The sequence below is a fragment of the Artibeus jamaicensis genome, unplaced genomic scaffold (genome assembly GCF_021234435.1).
Source record: "Artibeus jamaicensis isolate MK-2021 breed Jamaican fruit bat unplaced genomic scaffold, CSHL_Jam_final contig_384, whole genome shotgun sequence".
Taxonomy (NCBI): Eukaryota; Metazoa; Chordata; class Mammalia; order Chiroptera; family Phyllostomidae; genus Artibeus; species Artibeus jamaicensis.
In genome coordinates, this window is record NW_026521810.1 from 1,213,954 (window position 1) to 1,234,753 (window position 20,800).

A 20,800-nucleotide genomic window follows, 5' to 3' on the forward strand; every position below is an offset into this window, starting at 1 on the left:
CCCAGGGGGGTGTATAAGACTGACAGTCATAAGGGTGACTTGTTTTAGTTTTTCAGAGCTGTGTCATCCTCTCTTTTCTTCATTCCCCCTCTGATCTTCTCACACAAACTCTGCGTTTTCTCTTGCTTATTTTTTTTTAATAAAGCAAGAGGCTGGGGATGAGCTGAGTCCAGAACAGCATACTGTCACTGATTAGTGTTTTGTTACCAGAGCTTGATGGACTCACCTAGCTCTCTTCGGGGTGGTGAATTCTCACTAAGCCTGCTGCCCACTGGTTCTGTGGCACTGGTCTATATTTAGTAATCCACCCCTGGCCTTGCCAGAGAGTGAGACTGTTGCTTGAGGTTAGAGGTGAACCTTCTCCTCCTTAAGTGTGTCAGGTGATTTATGTTCACAAGTTCATTCTCAAACAGAAATAGCCTTTCTGGTAATTAGTTGAAATAGTAGCAGTCAGTTCTCTTTTTTTCTCCCATTTTTACAGATGAGCAAATTAAGGTCCAAAGAAGTGGAGTAAATTGCCAAAGGTTCACATAGTGCAAGAACTGGGACCCCAAATGCCCTCTGCTCCATGCTTCCTCTCCATGCTTCCTCTCCATGCTTCCTGTGCTCATCTTTACCTTTTGCACCTTTCGTGTTTCTTGCATGGCTTGTAATCACATTTCAAAGTACCTAGTTCTTGGCACAAGGATAAAGTGAATGGATGATTTTCCCTTGTTGGGGAGACTAAAAACTCCAGTAAAATCACACCCATGATTCAGAAACCACACATTTTATTTTTATTTTTTCTAAAGGATGAAGAGGAAGAAATCAAACTGGAGATAAATATGCTGAAGAAATATTCCCATCATAGAAATATTGCAACATATTACGGTGCTTTTATTAAGAAGAGCCCTCCAGGACATGATGACCAGCTCTGGGTGGGCACATGTTTCCGTAGACTTTGTGGGGTTTCCTCTTGGGTTGTATTAAAAGGGCATTAGGGACCATCCAGAAGGAGGAAAGAGAAAAGCAAAGAAAGGGGCTGGTGTATTTTTTTGCCTTTTTGATTGACATTATACTGATTATTTTGATGTTGATTTTGCTTTGTCTGGAAAAGAGTTAAATTTATATTTCAGGAATAAAACAGCATGTTTTAAAAGGAATGTTAACCAATGAGCAAGGAGATTAAAAACTTGAAAATAAATACAGACTAAAATTAAAACTTTATTTATGGAAGTTAATTAATGTGAAAAGTCAACTGAATACATCTTTCTTTATCACCTGGAAGTGAGAGACAAATTACAAGGAAACAAACTTATATCAGTAATTTTTAATAAGTTTAGTGATAATTGTTCATTAAAAATAATAAATTTCAGGGAAATTTCTGGGCTGGACACATTCAAACTTATCTGTTATTAAACACATTTATATTCATGATAATCAAACTGAGATTCTCTCAGAAATATGGTCATCATATTAGTTATGCCAAAGGTCCTGGGCTTAGAAAGCAAGAAGATAGATTAATACTTTTCCTAATTTTTAAAAAAGTCATTGTAGAAAGTTTTCAAAATTAAGAAAGTACAAGGGAGCAGTTACTTTCTTTTTCATTGTCCAAATCCCATCATTGTTAAAACTTTAGTTCAATTGGTTTTTCTAGGTATTTTAAAAATATACTTATATCCATGCTGTTCAGACATTTAGATATAGTAAGTGCTGTAGTTTTAAAAACTGTGTATGACTTAGAAATAACACTTCTCTTTTGTACTACCCAGTCAATGTAAATTAGTTTGAGAATCATAATAGTTTGAATCTGGCAAATGAAAAACAATGTTAGGGAGTCTTTGTTTCAGATATTTGATAACTGAGCTTTGGAACAAAATAGCTCGCCTGTGTCCAAATGCTAAGGAGAGAGAAGGGACATTAGAATTTGAGACACATGGTCATAAACTAAAGGGGGGTAATGGTGGGGATGGGGGGGTGCAGGGTGGAGGGGAATGAAGGGGGTGAATAGAAAAACTGTAATGGCATAATCAATAAAAAAATAAATTAATAAAAAAAGATCCTCTTCAGAAGATCTTAATCTCCTGGACTGAAATATATAGTTAATACATTTGATGGTGAAATGATCTCAATAGTCTGAATGCCTCCAAAGTGATCATGCACCCAGATCTTTAAGAAGGGCAAAAGGGAGTTAAACTGTGCTTTTCTAACTTGTCTGGGGTGTGTACAATGTCCTGATACTGCACTGACTGTTGGGATATGATAGTTGTGTCTTTTCTGCCTTATAGCTTGTTATGGAGTTCTGTGGGGCCGGGTCCATCACCGACCTCGTGAAGAACACCAAAGGGAACACACTCAAAGAAGATTGGATAGCCTATATCTCCAGAGAGATCCTGAGGGTGAGGACAAGGCGTAGATCTTGTGTTTTATTTTCATTTTCTTTGTCCAAAGTATTTCTTTACATTAATTATAACTGTACATGTTGCTCTTTTCATGAGAACCCAGGGCTTTGTATTGCTGGCTGGCTTTGATATTTTAAACTGTATCATCATTTTGATATAAAGAATCTAATATTCTGGCAAGTATCTAAAAGAAAAAGTAGACATAACCAAAAAATAAGTTTTTTTTCTGTATCTCTCTGAATTCATCTTCAAGTGTTAAAAAGAAAATCAAAATGGAGAAGAGAAATGATTGCTGTTGTTTTTTTATGGGAATCTTGTGTTTAAGCTTATGAATCAATGTTAATGCTGCTGAATGCTGGCTTTCAAACTCATCCTGTGGACTTTGTCATTAACTGTTAGAAATCTCTTGAAATATTTTGAGAAAAAATCCTAGTGTTTAATGTTATTTACAGCCACTTAGAAAGCTGGATTATGGTCTTAGAGTAAGTTTCTGAACTACTGTTATTGCAGCTTCTGAATGATCCCTCTTATAGCAGAACCATCCTGATGGCATAGGCAGAAGGTTCTTAGTATTTCATACTTGAAAAGTGCCTGTGAGTTGCCAGTGGCCTCTTTTTTTTTGGTCAGCCAGCAGTTTTCTCTCTACTTACATCTACATTACATACTTAAATGACTTGGTTTGATTTCATTTACCACTACATTTAAAAAATAAAGACTGTAGAGTTGATCCTAATTGTTATGCTTCTCTCACTTATTTTATTTTATATTTGTAGGTAAATTTACCCCAATTTTTATATTTAAGTTTCATGGAGGACTACAGGTTTTAAAATGCCATATAGAATTCATGGAGATAAGTTTTACTTAAATATTTTACACAGCCCTTGGAAATAGATGTTTTACACAGCCCTTAAGAAAACTGGTTGTGAGAACCATCTATTTATGACCATATGCAGATTTCATTATTAAAACATCAGGGTTCTATCTTTTCACCAGGAGCAGATTCTAAAAGTGGGAAAGTAAACCCTGCCCTACACTTCTGTGGTGGAGTTCAGCCATTTGTTGTATTAATAGCTAAATCTCTTAGCCTGGAAGGCAGGGAGGGAGCCCTGGTTAAGAGTGTAGGTGCTAGAGTTCATCAGGCCTTGGTTTGAGTCCTGCCATGCTGCTTACCTGCTGTACACCTGGCAAAGGCACTCAACTTTCTGGAATTAACTTTCTTCATCTGTACAATGCAGGTACCAAGCCTATGAAGGGGGTACCTTCATTATGAAAATTAAATCAGTTGTTATATATGAGTCATTTAATGTCACGTGTGGTTACACAACTGATCCTTAATATTAGTTGACATTATTCTCTGTTACATGCACACACTTACAGGTACCTTTCCTATGTGTAATTCCACTGTAGGATTTCTCAAGTGGAGAACTAGGTTTTAATATTGTCCAAGGCAAAAAATGTATTTCAAATAGGCAGTTTATATGTTTTTATATGTATAGGCAAGCATTGTTTAATAAGTATATTTACCTATTTTACCACCATTAGTCTCAGGCAACATTACAAAGCAGTCCAGGTTGTTCGATGCCCCTATTCAATGAATATAGTAGCTTAATGGACATCTTTTTTGAGATGCAGCGAGTGTTTTCCACCTCACCGAACATGTGAAATTAAAGTTTCCTTTGTCTAGATTTCATCTAGAATAGGAGTTTTTCCTATGACAGATACCTAAAATGAACTTTTAAAAAAGCCTTGGAAAGAGTCAGGGCATCAAAAGCTGGTATGTATTTATCATGAAGGAATTACTGAGAGTCAGTTTTGGTAATGAGAAGGCAATGTAGTGAGCAAGGCGTGAGCTTTCATGGGAAAGGAAGGCAGTCTCCCCCAAGCAGGTAACCTGGGATCTCAAAGACACAGCCAGGGATAATGTCTGTAGTGGTAAAAAATGTTCTCACTTCTTAGTGGATGTTGGATTCAGATGCTGCTGGGTTAAGATCCCTCAAAAGGTCGAGTCCTGAGCATATAGAAAAGCTGTTTTAGACTGGCCTGCTGAAATTTTTGAGACCAAAACATTTACAGACAGAGCCAGCACATTTATTCCAGCTCACTTCCATATTCATGGTCCAAACAGAATTTTGGTGGAAGCCAGCATTTTCTATGGAGTATGAGCACTTACAGCCTTTCATAGCCAATACTGAAGGGCAGCCTTTGACTGCTTCTTGGTCTGTGTCCATAAGTGGAATACTTACAGGAAAACTGTTGCCTTGTTTTGAAAAATTGACTCATTTGGTCTAGAATGGGTATTTCTGTGTATTTGGACTTGTCATCTCCTAAGAAAGAACAATTGTTGTTTGACTTTTGGCATGAGAGTAGTTGATTACACACGTTCCATCCCTCCAAGGTACTCCATCCACCAAAAGTATCTTCATTGTTCAGAGCAGTCATGACTTGGGTTGGTATTGGTTAAGATTAAGTTAGCCACAGTTTATGCAGTGCAGAAGCCACCATCCTTGACAGTAGCAAGCAGAAAAAGACATTTCTTATGTTTATTGCTTGTAAGAAACAGGAGTGCACCCAGGCCACATTTTTCTGAGAACATATGGGTACCTGTGTTGGTTGCTAAAATAATCCCATAAAAGTATAAGAAGGGGGTTTGTGAAAGTTGGAGAAAAAAATGAACTGGAGTAATAAAAGTAGGAAATGTAAAAGAATTAGGGAAACTGTACATTTTTTGGTCTCTTCTTTTGCTGTTCAGTTATTTCATGCTGAAAGGGGAGACTCGTCCTAACTGTTGCACTAAGATACCATATATTTTTAGTTCTCCTTTTCCCTAGTCAGTGCTTTGTGGTATAACACTGCATATCCTATGTGGTAGAAGAATACACAGGGCCATTAAATACTTCTGTTTCTCAAGTGGACTAGTGAAGGATTATTTAAAAACTCCAGTGCTATAAAAACAAGTGTTCTTTAACTCATAGCCAGAATAGTATTGCTAACAATAAATCTCAAAAAATTAAAGAGAAAAATCAAACCTTATGTTTACTCTGCCGTTTTTAATTGAGTCTTTTCAGAGTGAATATGTTGCTTGTAATCTTAACAAAGGTGGGCTTTAGATTTCTAGCTAAAGATGGAACAAACAAATGAGTTGTGAGAATGGTGCATTTTTATCTTTTAGACCATACTAGATGCAAAATGTGGTTGTATTCTTGCTCTACCTTTCATAAGAGATATAGTTTTGGGCTTCATTCCAGATATAAGGTAATCAAAAAGCACCATAGGCCCAGTAGGGTTTTTCTCTTTGGGACATACATTGTGGAACACAAAGCTCCTTTGCCAGAATATTTTATAGTTGGGATAGAGGTGGGATCGATTGGCAGTTAGCAGTTTGTCAGTGTGCTGGGAAAACCAGGCAGTGTTCAGGGCCAAACTTTAAACCTCATTATCATCCATTGCTTTTCCCCTGGGATGTGGCTAGTTCAAATATATCACAGGGTCACCCACAAAAAGAGGTGTAGCATGGGAAGGGAACTACCATGTACACAAATAGCATTAAGTTATAGCAGTAAGAGTGCAGATGGTAATCTATAGTGTGTCTTCAAGGGGTAGCTAGAAAGTAGTGATGTTGCTGGTAGGGATACCTGACCCATTGGAGTTGGAGGGTGGGTGCTTCTTTCTTTCTGTGTAGTGTTATGGGTGATGTCTTCCTGGAAGTGAACTAAGATTGAATTTGTATGTTTTAAATGTGGTTCACAAAACTTTTTGGTCTGCACAGTGCACTTTGTCATAAAGGGTATATTCTTGGTTATTTACTTAACAGCAGTAAAAAACTAAAGTTCAGATCTGTCTTCCTATTCAGGGACTGGCACATCTTCACATCCATCATGTGATTCACCGGGATATCAAGGGCCAGAATGTACTGCTGACCGAGAATGCAGAGGTGAAACTTGGTATGTGATGGATGTACCACAAAATCTCATACTTGTGCCTGATGCAGACCATCAGTAGTCCCTGCCCTGTTTGCATTTAGCCTAAAGTTCAGTCTACTACCCACATTTTCTACTTCTGCACTATTGAACAAGTGGGAACTTGGCATACTGCTTAGCCTGGCTCCATCTCCCTTCTCTCATGCTTCTCCTGCCTGCTCTGTTCTCTATGTAGTAGACAGACTAGTGTCTAAATCACATCATGCCATTTTCCTGCTTAAAGATCATTAATGGCTTTCTGTTTTACTTTGAATAAAGTCCACATTTCTTACCATGGCTTGTAAAAAGCCATGGCCCCAGCTACTTTCAGATGTCATTTTGTGATGACCCGACTCACTTCTCTCTTCTTCCTCAGTCACTACCTTTTTAACTTTTTTTGAACCTGGCTCAAAGCCTTTTCTCATACTGTTTCCCAGTTTTGAAGCCCCTATTTTTTCCTCACCTTCATAGGCCTTCCCTTACCCTCTTATTCATGTTGGGTCCAACTGCTTATTTCCTCTATAATAATAATAATCACAGTTTGTAATTATAATACTATTAATTTACTTGTATTTCTGACTCCTTTACCAAAATATAGGTTCTGGGTGTGCAGTGACCAGGACTGATTCATTTGCCAGACTATTCTTACCCAGCACCCAGCATAAGTGCCTTGAATGTAGTAGGTGCTTAGGAAATGGATGTGTGGGTAGATGAATGGATGGATGGAGCTCATAGTGTTTTTCCTGGAGATGGTTTTATAATGGTTCTTTTATATTTCCATTTTCCCTTACCTGGATCTGAACTTGTTCTCATCCCACTTTCATAAAATAGTTCTGTCAGATTTTTTTTAATTTTATTTAGTTATTTTTCAAGTACAGTTTTTTGTCTGTTTTTCCCATCCCAGCTGTCAGATTTTTAAACAGAATTAACATTGTTTTCTTCCACTAAGGCATCACAAAAAAACCTCTTTTTTAAAAAAATATTTTATTTATTTATCTTTGGAAGGAGAGAGGGAGAGAAACATCAGTGTATGGTTGCCTTTCATTCGTCCCCTGCTGGGAACTGGCCTACAGGGAACTGGTCTGCAACCCAGGCATGTACCCTGACTGGGAATCGAACTGCGATTGTCTGGTTTGCAGGCCCGTGCTCAATCCACTGAGCTACACCAGCCAGGGCACAAAAAAACCTCTTTATGCTTGTAATAATTTAGTCCTCTTTTCAAAAAGTGTAGGCACCATAGTTGTATTTAAAAAATAAGATCTTCATCGTCTCTCTCTTGCATAGTGCCTGCAGTGATTGGTCATCTGTAGAGGAATAGTCTGACTAATTGGAAAATCCCCTCAAAACTAAGAGAGGAGGTATTTGAATGGTTCTCATTCCTAACAACCCAGTAAGCTGTGTGTGTGTGCCCTGCATTTTCCCCTGGTGCTAGGCCTGTGACAATCCCTCAGTAACCACTGGGTGGTGGTTTGCTATTGCTATCCAGGTAGCAGTAACTGCACTGACTGCCTGGCCTGTGAGTCTCTGTCCTCAGGGGAAACGTTCACCATGAGAGCTGGCCAGGTAGTATTTTGATGATGACTTAAACACAGAAGTTGAGTCTGTTAACCCTGTGAGTGATATCTCACCTCTTTACAGGAAGCTCAGGGAGGTGACCAGGTCCAGGCCTCCCAACTTCCAGACTGGTAGAGGATCTTGGCTTTACTCTAGAAAGTTGCTCCTTATCATTGTTGGGACCTTGAGGAGTTTACATGTCCACGAAGTATTGCTGTTTCAGTTTGCTCTGAAGACACCTCTTCCTCACTTTTCTTGCTCTTATATTTTCCTTGTTAGTTGTGTTTCACTTTTCCTTTTTCTTCCTTCTAGTTGATTTTGGTGTGAGTGCTCAGCTTGACAGGACCGTTGGGAGGAGAAATACATTCATAGGCACCCCCTACTGGATGGCTCCTGAGGTCATCGCCTGTGATGAGAATCCAGATGCCACCTATGATTACAGAGTAAGATGGACCTGCTTGCTTGGCCTTCACTGGGTCCCTACCATTCCTGAGGGATGGGGGCTGTGCTTACAAATTTTACACCCCTTATCCCTTCCTGCTTTCTCAGTGAGGATGACATGGCCACCCTATTGCAGATGGAGCTTTGTCAGCATAGTATTTAGATGCTCTCTTCTGTTTCCATTCTGCATTATCACCTGTCTTCTCCTTACTTAGTAATACACTGTTTTCAAGACAGTCTGGGTTGTTTTGTTGTGCATAGGACTTTTTGTTATGAGCATATTAAATGATTCTGCCCTGTTTGCTGTCCTTTGTATTTTGAAGAATATATTCTAATCAGATATTTATTTTTTAAATATTGTCAGATATATAGCAATGGCTCAAAATTGTTAAAGAGCTTTGATTTGGTACATAGGTGTATTTGAATTATTGGAGTGACCTCTAGGGACATATATCAATAATGCACTTTTTTGACCCTGATGTAATGCCCAGGCTTGATCATCAAACTCAGGTTAAATATGTTAGCCCAAACTGTATTTTTTAATGTTCCCTGGCCTTATTTAATGAGTCAGAGTAGTTAATGTACCTGTCAATAATATTCAAAATTGAGTTTATAACATTCTCCAGTATATCTCAGTATTTATTATAAATACCCAATCAATGAAATGCAATTTAAGCCTGTGGTACAGAGGAATTTTAATTTTTTATTAGCCGAACTATTTTTAAATAGTAGACATTATGACTTCACTTTTTAGTTTATCATTCTATGTCTCCAAAATTTGCATTTTCTAACATATTCAAAATATTTCATATATAAATAAAATAAAATAATTTTAAAAAGTACAAAATCCAGTTATGCTGAACTATATTTAGCAACATTATCTCAGAGGAGATGTGTGGTTCATGTTGTACAACACCAGGGAGCATAGAATATCTGCTTGTCCTGCCGCTGATGGATGGCTGCTACTGAGATTGGTCTCTGGGTCGGTGGAGTAAGCCATTCCTTTGTGCCCTTATAGTACAGAAAACTCTATAAAAACAGGGGAGAAATTTGTGGGCTTCTCCTTATTTTTGTACTCAAACATATGCATTTGAACTCTAAATAACTATAGATTATTTAGAACCCTTCAACTGAACCACACTAAGTGATTCTTGTGTTAGGGTAGCATATAAACAAAAGAATGCTAATGATAGTAATCATCCATTATCTACTTTTTAAAAAATCTTGTTTGGATTTTAAGAAATTGGTTGATAATCATTTATTCATTCATCATCCTGTATTTACTGAATGCCTACCACATGCGAGTCAGTTCCAGGGACACAAAGGTAAATAAAACACAAAAATTCTTGTCCTTGTGGAACTTATATTTGAGTCAGAATACAGTAAAATTCAGAATTTAAAAATAAGAAAAGATTCTGTGCACAGAAAGGTACTTCATTTATTGCTCACTCCTTACTAAGTTTGAGGGGAGTATAGAGGGACTCAGCAGCATGACTCACAATAGTGAGCTGTGGTAGATTTTATTAATTCAGCTGTGGACCTTTTATAAAGAGTGCTTTCTAGCTTTTAAACTTTTAACATCTTCAGTAAGTTTGAGATGTTAACAAAACATGTAAGCATAAACATGTATCGGCCAGGAGTCTAAATATTGAATGTTTGTAAATAAATGAAGAAACACTGAGCAGCAGAGCGTATACAGAGCAGCTAGAGAGAGCTTTCACATGGACCATCTCTAGTTCTTTCATAGATATGAGTGATTCTGATTAACAAGTCAGTGTTATCTGTATTTTATTATTCATTTGAAAGGTATTCTTACAAATGTGTTTGTGCTTTTAATTTCCTGGCAAATCTCTTTTCAGTTTATACATCAAAGAATGTGTTTATATCATTTGTGTGGATAACCAGTATTGTTAAGCTAGTGGCCTCATAACTAATATGCTACTCTAACAAACTGTTCTGTTTTTGCAGAGTGACCTTTGGTCTTGTGGCATTACAGCCATTGAGATGGCAGAAGGTGCTCCCCGTAAGTAATGTTCTTTATAGCCAATTGTTATGTGTAACTTTAGCTTTAAGGCTTCTAAAAAAATGGCATCATTCATGGATGAAAGAAAGCCATTCCTGGTGGGACATGTAGATGCAGGAATCACAAATACAGTGAAGTTTTGAATGTAAAAGGAATTCCTGGTATGCACTATTTCTTCTGGAGATCTCCTTGAGGTCTGTAAGCTACATTATACTTTATTTCGGTTGTATTCAGATGTGTGACCTGGTTATGATGACATCACAAAACAAACAGTAATTTTTCTTTTTACAATTTGAACTTAATATTCAGTGAAACCAGTCTTAACACATAAAATTTAAGTATTACTTTTGTTTTGACTTTACAAATAGAGGCAAAACTTTTAATCAGTAAAATGATCTTTTTTGTATTTCTGTGCAGTTTTGCTTCTGCTTTGGATTAAATCAGTGACAACTTCATAAAATTGATTTTTGATCAGGGAATGTGGTAGAATTGCAGAGAATAGGAGAAACAGCATGTTCTGCTGGTTCCCTTGATAAAAATGTATACATCAAGAATGTGTAACTGGTACACAGTTGTTGCTGAATAAATTTTTGTTGAATGAATGAAGAAATTAACAACAGTTAAGAATTAGTTTGCAGTACAAAACTGGATACCTGTCGTGAATACCATATGTTCCTTCATGCTTTCTTCAGAGGAATGGAGACAAAAAAGTAGTATTGCCTGATCCTTGTTTGTTTGTTTGTTTGTTTGTTTCACAATGGGAATAGTATTATATTTGTGTGTGTGTGTGTATGTATAGATTCCCGTTTCTCAGCTGCCTTGTAAGATTCTCATGAAGGTAAATAAACATGTGAAAATGCACATTGCCTATTGTGTACATGTGTACCTAACATGCCTTTATTGGTCAAGTGATGGGAGTACAAACAGTAGTTGCACAGAATTCAACAATTTCATTTTACTGTAACAGTTTTGCTGTTTCATAGTAATAACAGCTCTAATAGTGAACAGTCAGCATGTCTGGAGGATTTAACTGTGCTTACTGTATTCCAATAAGCACAGTTAATGAAAAATTATTTTCATTGTAATCTTTCAGATGGTTTAGAAACGTAAGCAGTTGATTCTTCTAACACTTTGAATCAATATTTATCTTTATTCATGAAAACTTTTCAACATCTTTTTTAAATCGTACATTCTTGTCATTGTACTGGTCCTCCTTATATTTTGCTGTTTGAATGGGGAATTCAGGGTTTGCCTAAAGCTCAAAACTAGATGTCTAGCTTGCTTAACATAAAGCATATCAGTAACATGATAGGACAGAGCCTTTGATATGTGAGTGAGCTCTAGATATCAAGAATGAGTAAAATAAGTGCTGTACTGACATGACTGTCTCCTCTCCCCAGCTCTCTGTGACATGCATCCAATGAGAGCACTGTTTCTCATTCCCAGAAATCCTCCTCCCCGGCTGAAGTCAAAAAAATGGTAAGCTACAAATATGTTTTGTTGTTGTTGTTGTTGTTCTTTTGTTTCCTTTTTTGGGGGGTGGTAATTTTTAATTTTACTCTGAAACAAAATTCTGGCTATTCAGATTAATAAAGACACAAAAGCCAGTGTCCCCAAAACACCCTCTATTAGAAAGTATATTGTTTTTTGTTTTGTTTTGTTTTCCTTGCTAGATTCTCTTTGTATTACAAAATAGTGACAAATGGCCATAATGAAATACCATAACATGATTAAAGAAGAATGTTCCATTTTAATATATCAACACATTTTTAAGTATAATAATTTTTCTAAACATTTTAACATTAAAAAGGAAAGCTCTATTGACTTACAGTCCCTCAGGTGAAATAGGATGTTAAACTTAATGGTGTTACTCACTATTATTATTGCATAACATTGAAGTTAGATGTTTCTTTTTCATTCCAGAAGAATACATTACAGGAAGGGTCCTTTCTCTTTGGGCTTCCACCTTTCTTTCCCCTGAAGTTCTCATTTACCTGCCAAACAAAAATTTATATTTATGGAGAGAGACAATGATGACCTTTACTGATGAAAGCTTTAAGACTTACAGCAGTGTGAAAAAAAAACCAACACTGGTTTGATTTAATTTTAAAATTATTAGGTGAGGTGATAGTGCTTTGTTTTTGTCTGAGAATTATGCCTGCTGTTACCTCTTGAACTGCAAGCTCTTTTTTATCAGTTCTTGTTTGCACTCAAGCTCCCCATGCCGGTGGGCCCTCGCTCCTCTTTCTGCTTCCCTGTTTCCCTGGGCTAATTAATCTACCAGTATCTTACAAAACACCTTCCTACCAGGGTTTTGTTTTGTGTTTTTCCTTTCTGAAACTATTCCAATTAGTGTTGTTTCCTTTTTGGTTTTTAACTCTGATTCTGAAATAGGCAGGAGATCTTAAGTTTTGAGCTTTTCATTCTGGATTTGGTCTTTTAGCTGTTACTGTTGTTTTCTTCTTGGTTGTTCACCTTCTGATGTTTTGTAGCTTTCTTTTCCCATCTGTGGATATAGCCCCCACACGTATTTTTATTCTTGTTTCTTTCCTACTGCTCCATACCCCTCCCTGTCCTTTCTCCCAACACATTCTACTATCCTTTCCCCACCTGTTTGTAGACACTATTTTTCTCATTCTTCTTATACTCTCTCTGACCACATTCAACTCAGAAAACTGAGGTTGCCAATGTTAGAGGTTAGAGGTTTTAAGGCTGTACAATAGTGAAGATTTTAGCCTCAATGGTCTTTTGTATTAAAACATGATAACTGGGCATCCATGGGTGGCCAGCCCTAGGGAGACCAAATGCATATGGAGGACATCACCAAGGAGGAAGCTATGGGACTGGGGTAACACTTTATCTGGCTCTCACAAAACTAATAGTGCTCACTTTTTTTTTCTCTATCAGATTTAATTAAAAGAAGTTTATGTTCTGTCTTCAGGGTGCCTCACAGTTTCTAGGTCTTGTCAAGTGGGCCCACTCTGATGATTCTGCTCATTACTTGCAGTTTGGGTATTACCCACTTATGTGCATAATACAGTGATGTTAAGAGACAAATGTAGATGGTAACACATTCTTCCTGTGGCCTTATACAAACTTTCTCCAACCAAACTTGATTAGATGTGTTTTCATCCATTATTCTAATTTTACCCAAGTTTTCTAAAGGGGCAAGATGATGGGAAGCATAATGTCCAACTTCTTTATGATTGCTGTCTTTCTGTCTACTGTGTGTAAGCTTCTGCTGTCTTTGGAGAAGTGACTTCCAAGATGATCAATGTACTCTCTTCCAGCAGAATGTGATAGTTGATTTTAAAGACTATAGTGTAGACCATTCCCAAATGCTAATCTATAGACATGGTACATAAGGATCCCTTTGGAATCTTTTAGTTTAGAAATCCAGCTTCAAAATTGCTGCTTTGTTAAATCTGAGGAGTGACCAAAGTATTTGTGTTTTTAATGAACTCCCAAAAGGATTCTTGTGGGCAGTAGGGTTTGGGAGTCTCTGTTAGAGCATTACACTACATCCCCCATGTTCCTCATTAACCACAGAATAAAGTAACAACCTCCATCAGTGACTTTGGGGCCCTTCTTAGTGCTAACCCCAACCTATTTTTCTATTCTTGTCCACTTTCCATGCTAGCATCAGGTAATGATGTATTATTCCTGACAGTTTTCTCCCTTTGTTCATGTCATTCCTTTCACTCTGGATTGATAGCTTTTCTGTCCCATTTTTGGAATACCAAAGATTCTTATTTTCCTTAATGTTTAACCCACTGTAGCAGTAGTCCTTTTTGTCTTCTTCTGTAAGTTTGATGATACATCCGCTATTGTGTATACATAAATATTCTCTACTTTATTTCCTGTGTGTATTTTTTAAATATATTTTATTGATTATGCCATTACAGTTGTTCTATTCCCCCCTTCATTCCCCTCCACCCTGCACACACCTCCCCCATCATTCCCCCCCTTTAGTTTATGTCCACGTGTCTCAAATTCTTTAGATTCTATATTTCCCATACTATTCTTGCCCTCCCCCTATCTATTTTCTACCTACCATCTATGCTACTTATTTTCTGTACCTTCTCCCCCCTTCTCCTCCCACTCCCCTATTGCTAACCCTCCATGAGATCTTCATTTCTATGTTTCCGCTCTTGATCTAGCTGTCCTTTTAGTTTGCTTTTGTTTTAGGTGTGGTTGTTAATAACTGTGAGTTTGCTATCCTTTCACTGTTCATCTATTTTATCTTCTTCTTTTTCTTAGATAAGTCCCTTTAACATTTCATATAATAAGGGCTTGGTGATGATGAACTCCTTGAACTTGATCTCATCTGAGAAGCACTTTATCTGTCCTTCCATTGTAAATGAAAGCTTAGCTGGATAGAGCAATCTTGGTTGTAGGTCTTTGGATTTTATGACTTGGAATACCTCTTTCCAGCCCCTTCTTGCCTGTAAGGTCTCTTTTGAGAAATCAGCTGACAGTCTGATGGGAACTCCTTTGTAGGTGACAGTCTCCTTATCTCTTGCTGCTTTCTCTCTGGAAATCTCTCTGGATTTCCTGGAAGTCTATTTCCTTTGCCAGATTGGGGAAGTTCTTCTTTATTATTTGTTCAAATAAGTTTTCCAGTTGTTGTTCTTCCTCTTCCCCTTCTGGTACCCCTATAATTTGAATGTTGGAACATTTAAAGATGTCCTGGAGGTTCCTTAGCCTCTCCTCATTTTTTTTTGAACCCTTGTTTCTTCATATTTTTCTGTTTGGTCATTTTTTTTCTTCCTTCTGGTCCATTCCCTTGATTTGAGTCCCAGTTTCCTTTCCATTACTGTTAGTTTCCTTTGCATTTCCCTTCATTTCAATTAGTTTAGCCTTCATTTGTTCCTCTAATCTATGGCTAAAATCAACCAGTTCTGTGAGCATCCTGATTACCAGTGTTTTGAACTGTGCCTCTGATAGTTTGGCAATTTCTTGTTTGCTTAGATTTGTCATCTCTGGGGCTCTGAGTTCTTGAGCCATGTTTTGATCTGTTCACGCCTGTTATGTATGAGGAGAGGAGCATTAGGTGTTCACCAAGGCAGGGCTACCCAGTTCGCTGGTTTGTGATGCTGTATGTGGGGGTGGGGTCAGAGAGGGAGCAATGGTGGTCCCTTCTGCTCCTTCCCGCTGCTGGGGCCTGCCCAGTCTGTCTCACTGCTCACTCCTTCACTGGTTTATCTGCGTGCAAATGTGTGACCGTGGACAGCCTGCCACCTTATGCCTTTACTGGGTTTGCCCATCACTACCCCACACCTGGGATCTGCCCTTGGCTGCCTGCGTGCCTTAGTCAGGGGATCTTTTTTGCCTGACCTGCTCCGCTGCTGGCTCTGCCCCTCTTACTGTCTGGCTGAGTGGTTCATTGTTGTTGGATTCCCGTATACTTCAATTTTCTGTGGTTTGGCTGTGTTTTTTGTTGCTAAAACTTTGTTGTTTTTAGACTTGGTTGTGCGAGAAGGTCCAGTGTTTCCACCTACGCCTCCATCTTGGCGGAAGTCTCTATTTCCTGTGTGTATTTCTTAAAGACCCAGCATAAACAACTGTAAATTGTTGACCCATAAATATTTGTTGAATTGAAAAAAATAGTAAGTTTGACTGGAAATACAGGGCAAAAGAAGTGATTCTTAAAGCAGTGAAATCATTGGAAAGAATTGAACTAATCTTTGAAATCACATTTTTAAAGACTGAATAACTCATTCATTCAACAAAAATTTATTACATACCTATTGTGGTCTGCCATACTGAGTGTTGGACATAGCTGATAAATTGAAAGATAGGAACCAGTTTCTGACCTGTGCTGTTTCACACCAGCAGGGGGGACAGAAACATTAAGTGCGCAGTGTGTTAAGTGCAGATAGTCCCAGAAGAAAGGCTTCTCACCTGGGGCACGTGGGGTGGAGTGTTGCCAGGAAAGGCTTACCAGGAAAGATGAGGCCTGAGCCAGGTCACAGAAGATGTGATGGGTGAGCTTGTCTGGGCCAAGACTAGGGATGGGATCCTTATGAGCCAGGCACCTCTGGGCAAAAGTCCAGTGGCTGGTCTGATAAACTTTGGTGATAGCATCATTACTGCCTTCAAAACTATTATTTCCACCCCTGTGCATTAAATGTAAAGAACTAGTAAATGAAACAACTTGGGGACTCTGAGCGAAGTGTCTTATTAACGGGTTCAAGACCCCCAGCATTTAGTAACTTGCTTGGCTCTTTCTCTTATTTTCTATGTTGTCCTTGTCTTTCAGGTTCCAGACATCTCTCCTCCGTCTGCCTTCATTTTAGCAAAAACGTCCCCTTCACCTCCTTGCCTCCTCTACCGCTATAATTAAACTATTAATAAACATTAATTAATTTAAATCAGACTTCTTCATGACTCTGTGACGTGTTGTCATTGGTATGGTATAACTCTTAAACTATGTATAAGTCATACCCCTGGTCCCCAGTGTCCTGAGCTCCTTCCTATTTATGTCCCCTGAATCATCCGTGTGCATTTGCAGTATATTCACAATGATCCTGAGGCTCTTCTTTGATTCAGTCTTATAAGTTACTGATATTTTGAAGCTTTGCTTTGGGGATAGAAATTTGATGATCCTTTTTACTTTCTCCTATAGGTCAAAGAAATTTTTTAGTTTTATAGAAGGGTGCCTGGTGAAGAATTACATGCAGCGGCCCTCCACAGAGCAGCTTTTGAAACACCCTTTTATAAGGGATCAGCCAAACGAAAGGCAAGTTAGAATCCAGCTAAAGGACCATATAGATCGGACCAGAAAGAAGAGGGGAGAGAAAGGTATTAAACCTATTTATAATTTCAGCTTAAAAATGCATATGTATATATGTATACGTTAAAAAACTTTTTTTGCCAACCAGAATAGATTGCTTCTGTCCCGACCATGAGTTGTGTTCATTCACCCAGTGCTTGAGGAATTTGTCTTTGCTTTGCAGATCAGCAGCGGGCCTGGAGTCCGCCAGGCTCTAGGCAGTATCCAGAGAACTGCGCTATGTTTTGCCAAGCAGACGCCATTCAGGCCCCGCGGTTGGTCAGCATAGAGGGTTGTTTTTGTTGTTCCCTCTTAGGAGCACATCTCTGTTGCTGCACTTTTTACTTTATTGTGGCCATTATGACCTGCATTCATCACTCAGGGTTTATGGAACATTGGCTGTGAACATTGTTAACACTGTTCGCCTTTTACTTGCGTGTTGCAGAACTCCTGGGTTCCTTACTGCTTTCCTTTTCTGCCAGTGCTGTGCTTAGGCCTGGGCCACATGGATGACCTAACTACTTTTCTTCATTTACTGCATAACATGAAGATGCCCTTATGCTTGCCAATTGAGGTTTCTTTCTGTTCTCAATATCACTGTTTGATATCTTTCCACGTTCTGTGTCCACCTGCCTGGCGTGCCCTCTGTTTCCCTCAGTCCAGCAAGGTACTCATCAAGCTTCATCACCTGCTTCACCGAAGCTCCTTCTCTGAGGTCTCTAGTTCACCTTTGACCTTTCTGTTTTGCAAATTCTTAGAGTAACATTAGGGAACAACATTAGAATAACAGGCATCTTGTTAATGAATTTGTTTTGACACTCAAATTTCAAGGCTAAAGAAGAAACTAAAAAGGGCCAAATTCAACACAATGAAAGAGTTTGTTACAGTCACCTGCAGAGGCTTTTACTGACCTGTTTACATGTCCATTTCAGTTTTACACAACTTGGGTATTCAGAGTTAAGTCATCATTTGATGTTCACAATGACTTTTTTGCCTACTGATATACTCAGTCATAAAAGTTATTAACCTCTTATAATTAAGCTACCATTTGGAACAAAGAAAAATAAGTTTGCAACAAAATAACCCTTTTTTTTTTGGAAAGGGTTATATGCATATTGGATCGTTTTCCCGTTACTTTCTCTTTATCCTTACCTGAGGACTTGGTTTTTTATTTTAGAGAAAGGGGACAAGGGGCAGGGGAAAAGAGAGAGAAAACCACTGATAAGTTGCCTTTCATATGCACTCCACCCTAACCACAATTAAGGCATGTGCGCTGATTGGGAATTGAACCCATGACCTTTAGGTTCACGGGCTGACGGTCCAATGGAGTCACATGGGCCAGGGCTCCCATTAATTTCTTAATAATAGCCAACAGTCATGGAACATTTGCTGTTCCAGGCACTAATTATTATTTAATTGTAGTATCTTGTGTATTTTTCATCCACATTCTGCAGATAGGACAGTGGTACCTTACCTTCACTTCTTATCTTTAAGTCACAGTGGCCTTTTTTTCTCTTTGCATTAATTCATCTTCCAAATATTCTTCACTTCTTGTCCATAATTAGTCGTTTATTATACAAAAATTTAAACACAACAGGGAACCTATTGGAAGGACTCCAAAGATTATTTAGGTAGACTTTCCCTTGGAAGCTAGCCTGTTTTTTTTTTTTTTAAATTAATTAATTAATTAATTAATTATTAAAGATTTTATTTTTATTTATTTATTTTTAGAGTGAGGGGAAGAAAGGGAGAATGAGAGGGAAATAAATATCAATGTGTGGTTGCCTCTCACATGGCCCCCCCTGGAAACCTGGCCTGCAACCCAGGCATGTGCCCTGACTGGGAATTGAACTGGTGATACTTTGGTTCACAGCCTGTGCTCAATCCACTGAGCTACACCAGCCAGGGCTAACCTGTTTTTATGTTCTTTAAAATTAGATATTTTTGACTGTCTAGCATAGGAGAAATAGACTGATGAGAAGTTGTGTGTGTGTATGTAACATATCTAATAGTTATATGTAGTAGATCATGTTTCTTACCAAGAACTGCTTTTAAACTTAGGTCCCTGGAATAAGTTAGAAATGTACTTCTTGTTTGAGAAGAGATTTTGTTTTATAAATCTTTTTAACCTTTGTAGTTTTGATTGCTCCATGGAGTAAAACGGCTCTCTGAAAGCCAGGTACTGATATTAAGCTGAGTGTCCAATAAAACAGAGTATTACTTTTAGAAAAATGTCACAAAACCTGTTGAAGTGAAAATAAGTTACTCATATTGAAACTTTTGCTTAGTCTGGTCTAAGGAGAGCCACTTTTGTCTCCTTTTGTGGTATTGTTTCATCAGTTTCTCCATGATTTCACCTTTATAATTTTGTGGAATTGATTTTGGTTTTTGGGGTTTTTTTCCTGCTATAAGTATCTTCTTCATGTTTTACTTTTTATCAGCCCAGCAGACTTTCTCTCTGCTGCACGTTAGGTAGATCCTCAAATACTATTGTAAATATAAATCTTTTAGTTGCCTTAGTTTGGGCAGTTAAATCTCTTTCTTATGAATTTTGGCATCAAAGTGGATTTAGAATTTCTGAACTTGCCAGCACTTTGGGGCCCATTTTCTACTATGTAGAGGGCTCTGGAGCCCCTGTGACAGCCCTGCTTCCCCTCAGCAGTGTATCCCCTGAGCAGATGCAGCAGAATCTGCTCTTGACTGGCAAGTGAGCAAGGATAGGTCAGGGTCTTGCCACCACTTACTGTGGGAAAGTTGTGTCTTGCTGTTTTTCCCCCCAAGTTCTCCATGCACATTGTTATTTTCACAAAGAGTATATTGTCTGCCTTGACCCTCTTGAAGATGCTTGTCTGTATGTGTATGCCATGATGTGAACTGTCCTGTTGATTTTTTTTTAATAGATGAAACTGAATATGAGTACAGTGGCAGTGAGGAAGAGGAGGAGGAAGTGCCTGAACAGGAAGGAGAGCCAAGGTAATGCTAAAACCACTGTTCAGCTTCCTGCACTATGAAGAGTAATGCCAGGATTTCAAAAGATTCATTTCTGTGTTGTGTAATGAATCTTAAATTACTTTGAAAGTGCCTTAATATCTTCTGTTCTTCTCTATTTGTTGAAAGCCTCCTGTAAATATTTTCTCACCCTGGATCCCCTTACCCAGTGGTTCTTTACCAAGATTGCATTGCTTTCCTTCCCCCCAGTCACTTGGAAATGTGTGGGCTGTGTTTGGTTCAGGGGAGGGGAGCTTGCTGTTGGCATTCAGTAGTCTGGCTTGTGAATGGTAAAGGTCTCATGGTGCATGAAACTACCCTCCACACACAGTTGTCCACTCATGGGCCAGTAGGGCTACACCACTGAAAACACTACAGTTTTTCCCAAAATATTTTTATTTGTTTGTTTTGCTCTTCACACAAGGGTGGTGAGACCAGCATTTCATTCCCTTTATTAGGGTATATTCTCTCCTGACCTATTTTATAGGCCATGTTTTTGTTATCTCTGGCTTCCTAATGTACAGCGAAGCAGAAGGGTGAAGGGTTGGTAGTATGAACCTCACTGTAACTAATTAATCAGGAAACAGAGGATTTTAAAATTTAATATTGATCTTGCCTGGTTCTTGCTGTCCTCAAACATAACTGACTAACTGAACACAGGGGTTGGAGGAGTGTAAGATCT

At 38.3% G+C, this 20,800-nt stretch overlaps 1 protein-coding gene and 1 long non-coding RNA gene across 43 annotated transcripts in view; both read left to right on the forward strand.

Moving 5' to 3' along the window:
- Nucleotides 1-20,800, forward strand: part of MAP4K4 (mitogen-activated protein kinase kinase kinase kinase 4) — a 201,764-nt gene that overhangs the window by 124,890 nt on the left and 56,074 nt on the right. For all 42 annotated transcript variants that reach the window (XM_053664572.1, XM_053664585.1, XM_053664573.1 and 39 more), the window contains exons 4-11: nt 792-917; nt 2,268-2,378; nt 6,232-6,322; nt 8,204-8,334; nt 10,301-10,355; nt 11,756-11,834; nt 16,984-17,159; nt 20,031-20,103. In XM_053664572.1, coding sequence (XP_053520547.1) covers nt 792-917; nt 2,268-2,378; nt 6,232-6,322; nt 8,204-8,334; nt 10,301-10,355; nt 11,756-11,834; nt 16,984-17,159; nt 20,031-20,103 — 842 coding nt within the window. The remainder of the gene's footprint in view (nt 1-791; nt 918-2,267; nt 2,379-6,231; nt 6,323-8,203; nt 8,335-10,300; nt 10,356-11,755; nt 11,835-16,983; nt 17,160-20,030; nt 20,104-20,800) is intronic.
- Nucleotides 12,284-16,732, forward strand: LOC128627323 (uncharacterized). The gene is made up of 2 exons (XR_008391486.1): nt 12,284-12,474; nt 16,618-16,732. It is a non-coding gene; the product is annotated as an uncharacterized LOC128627323 (long non-coding RNA).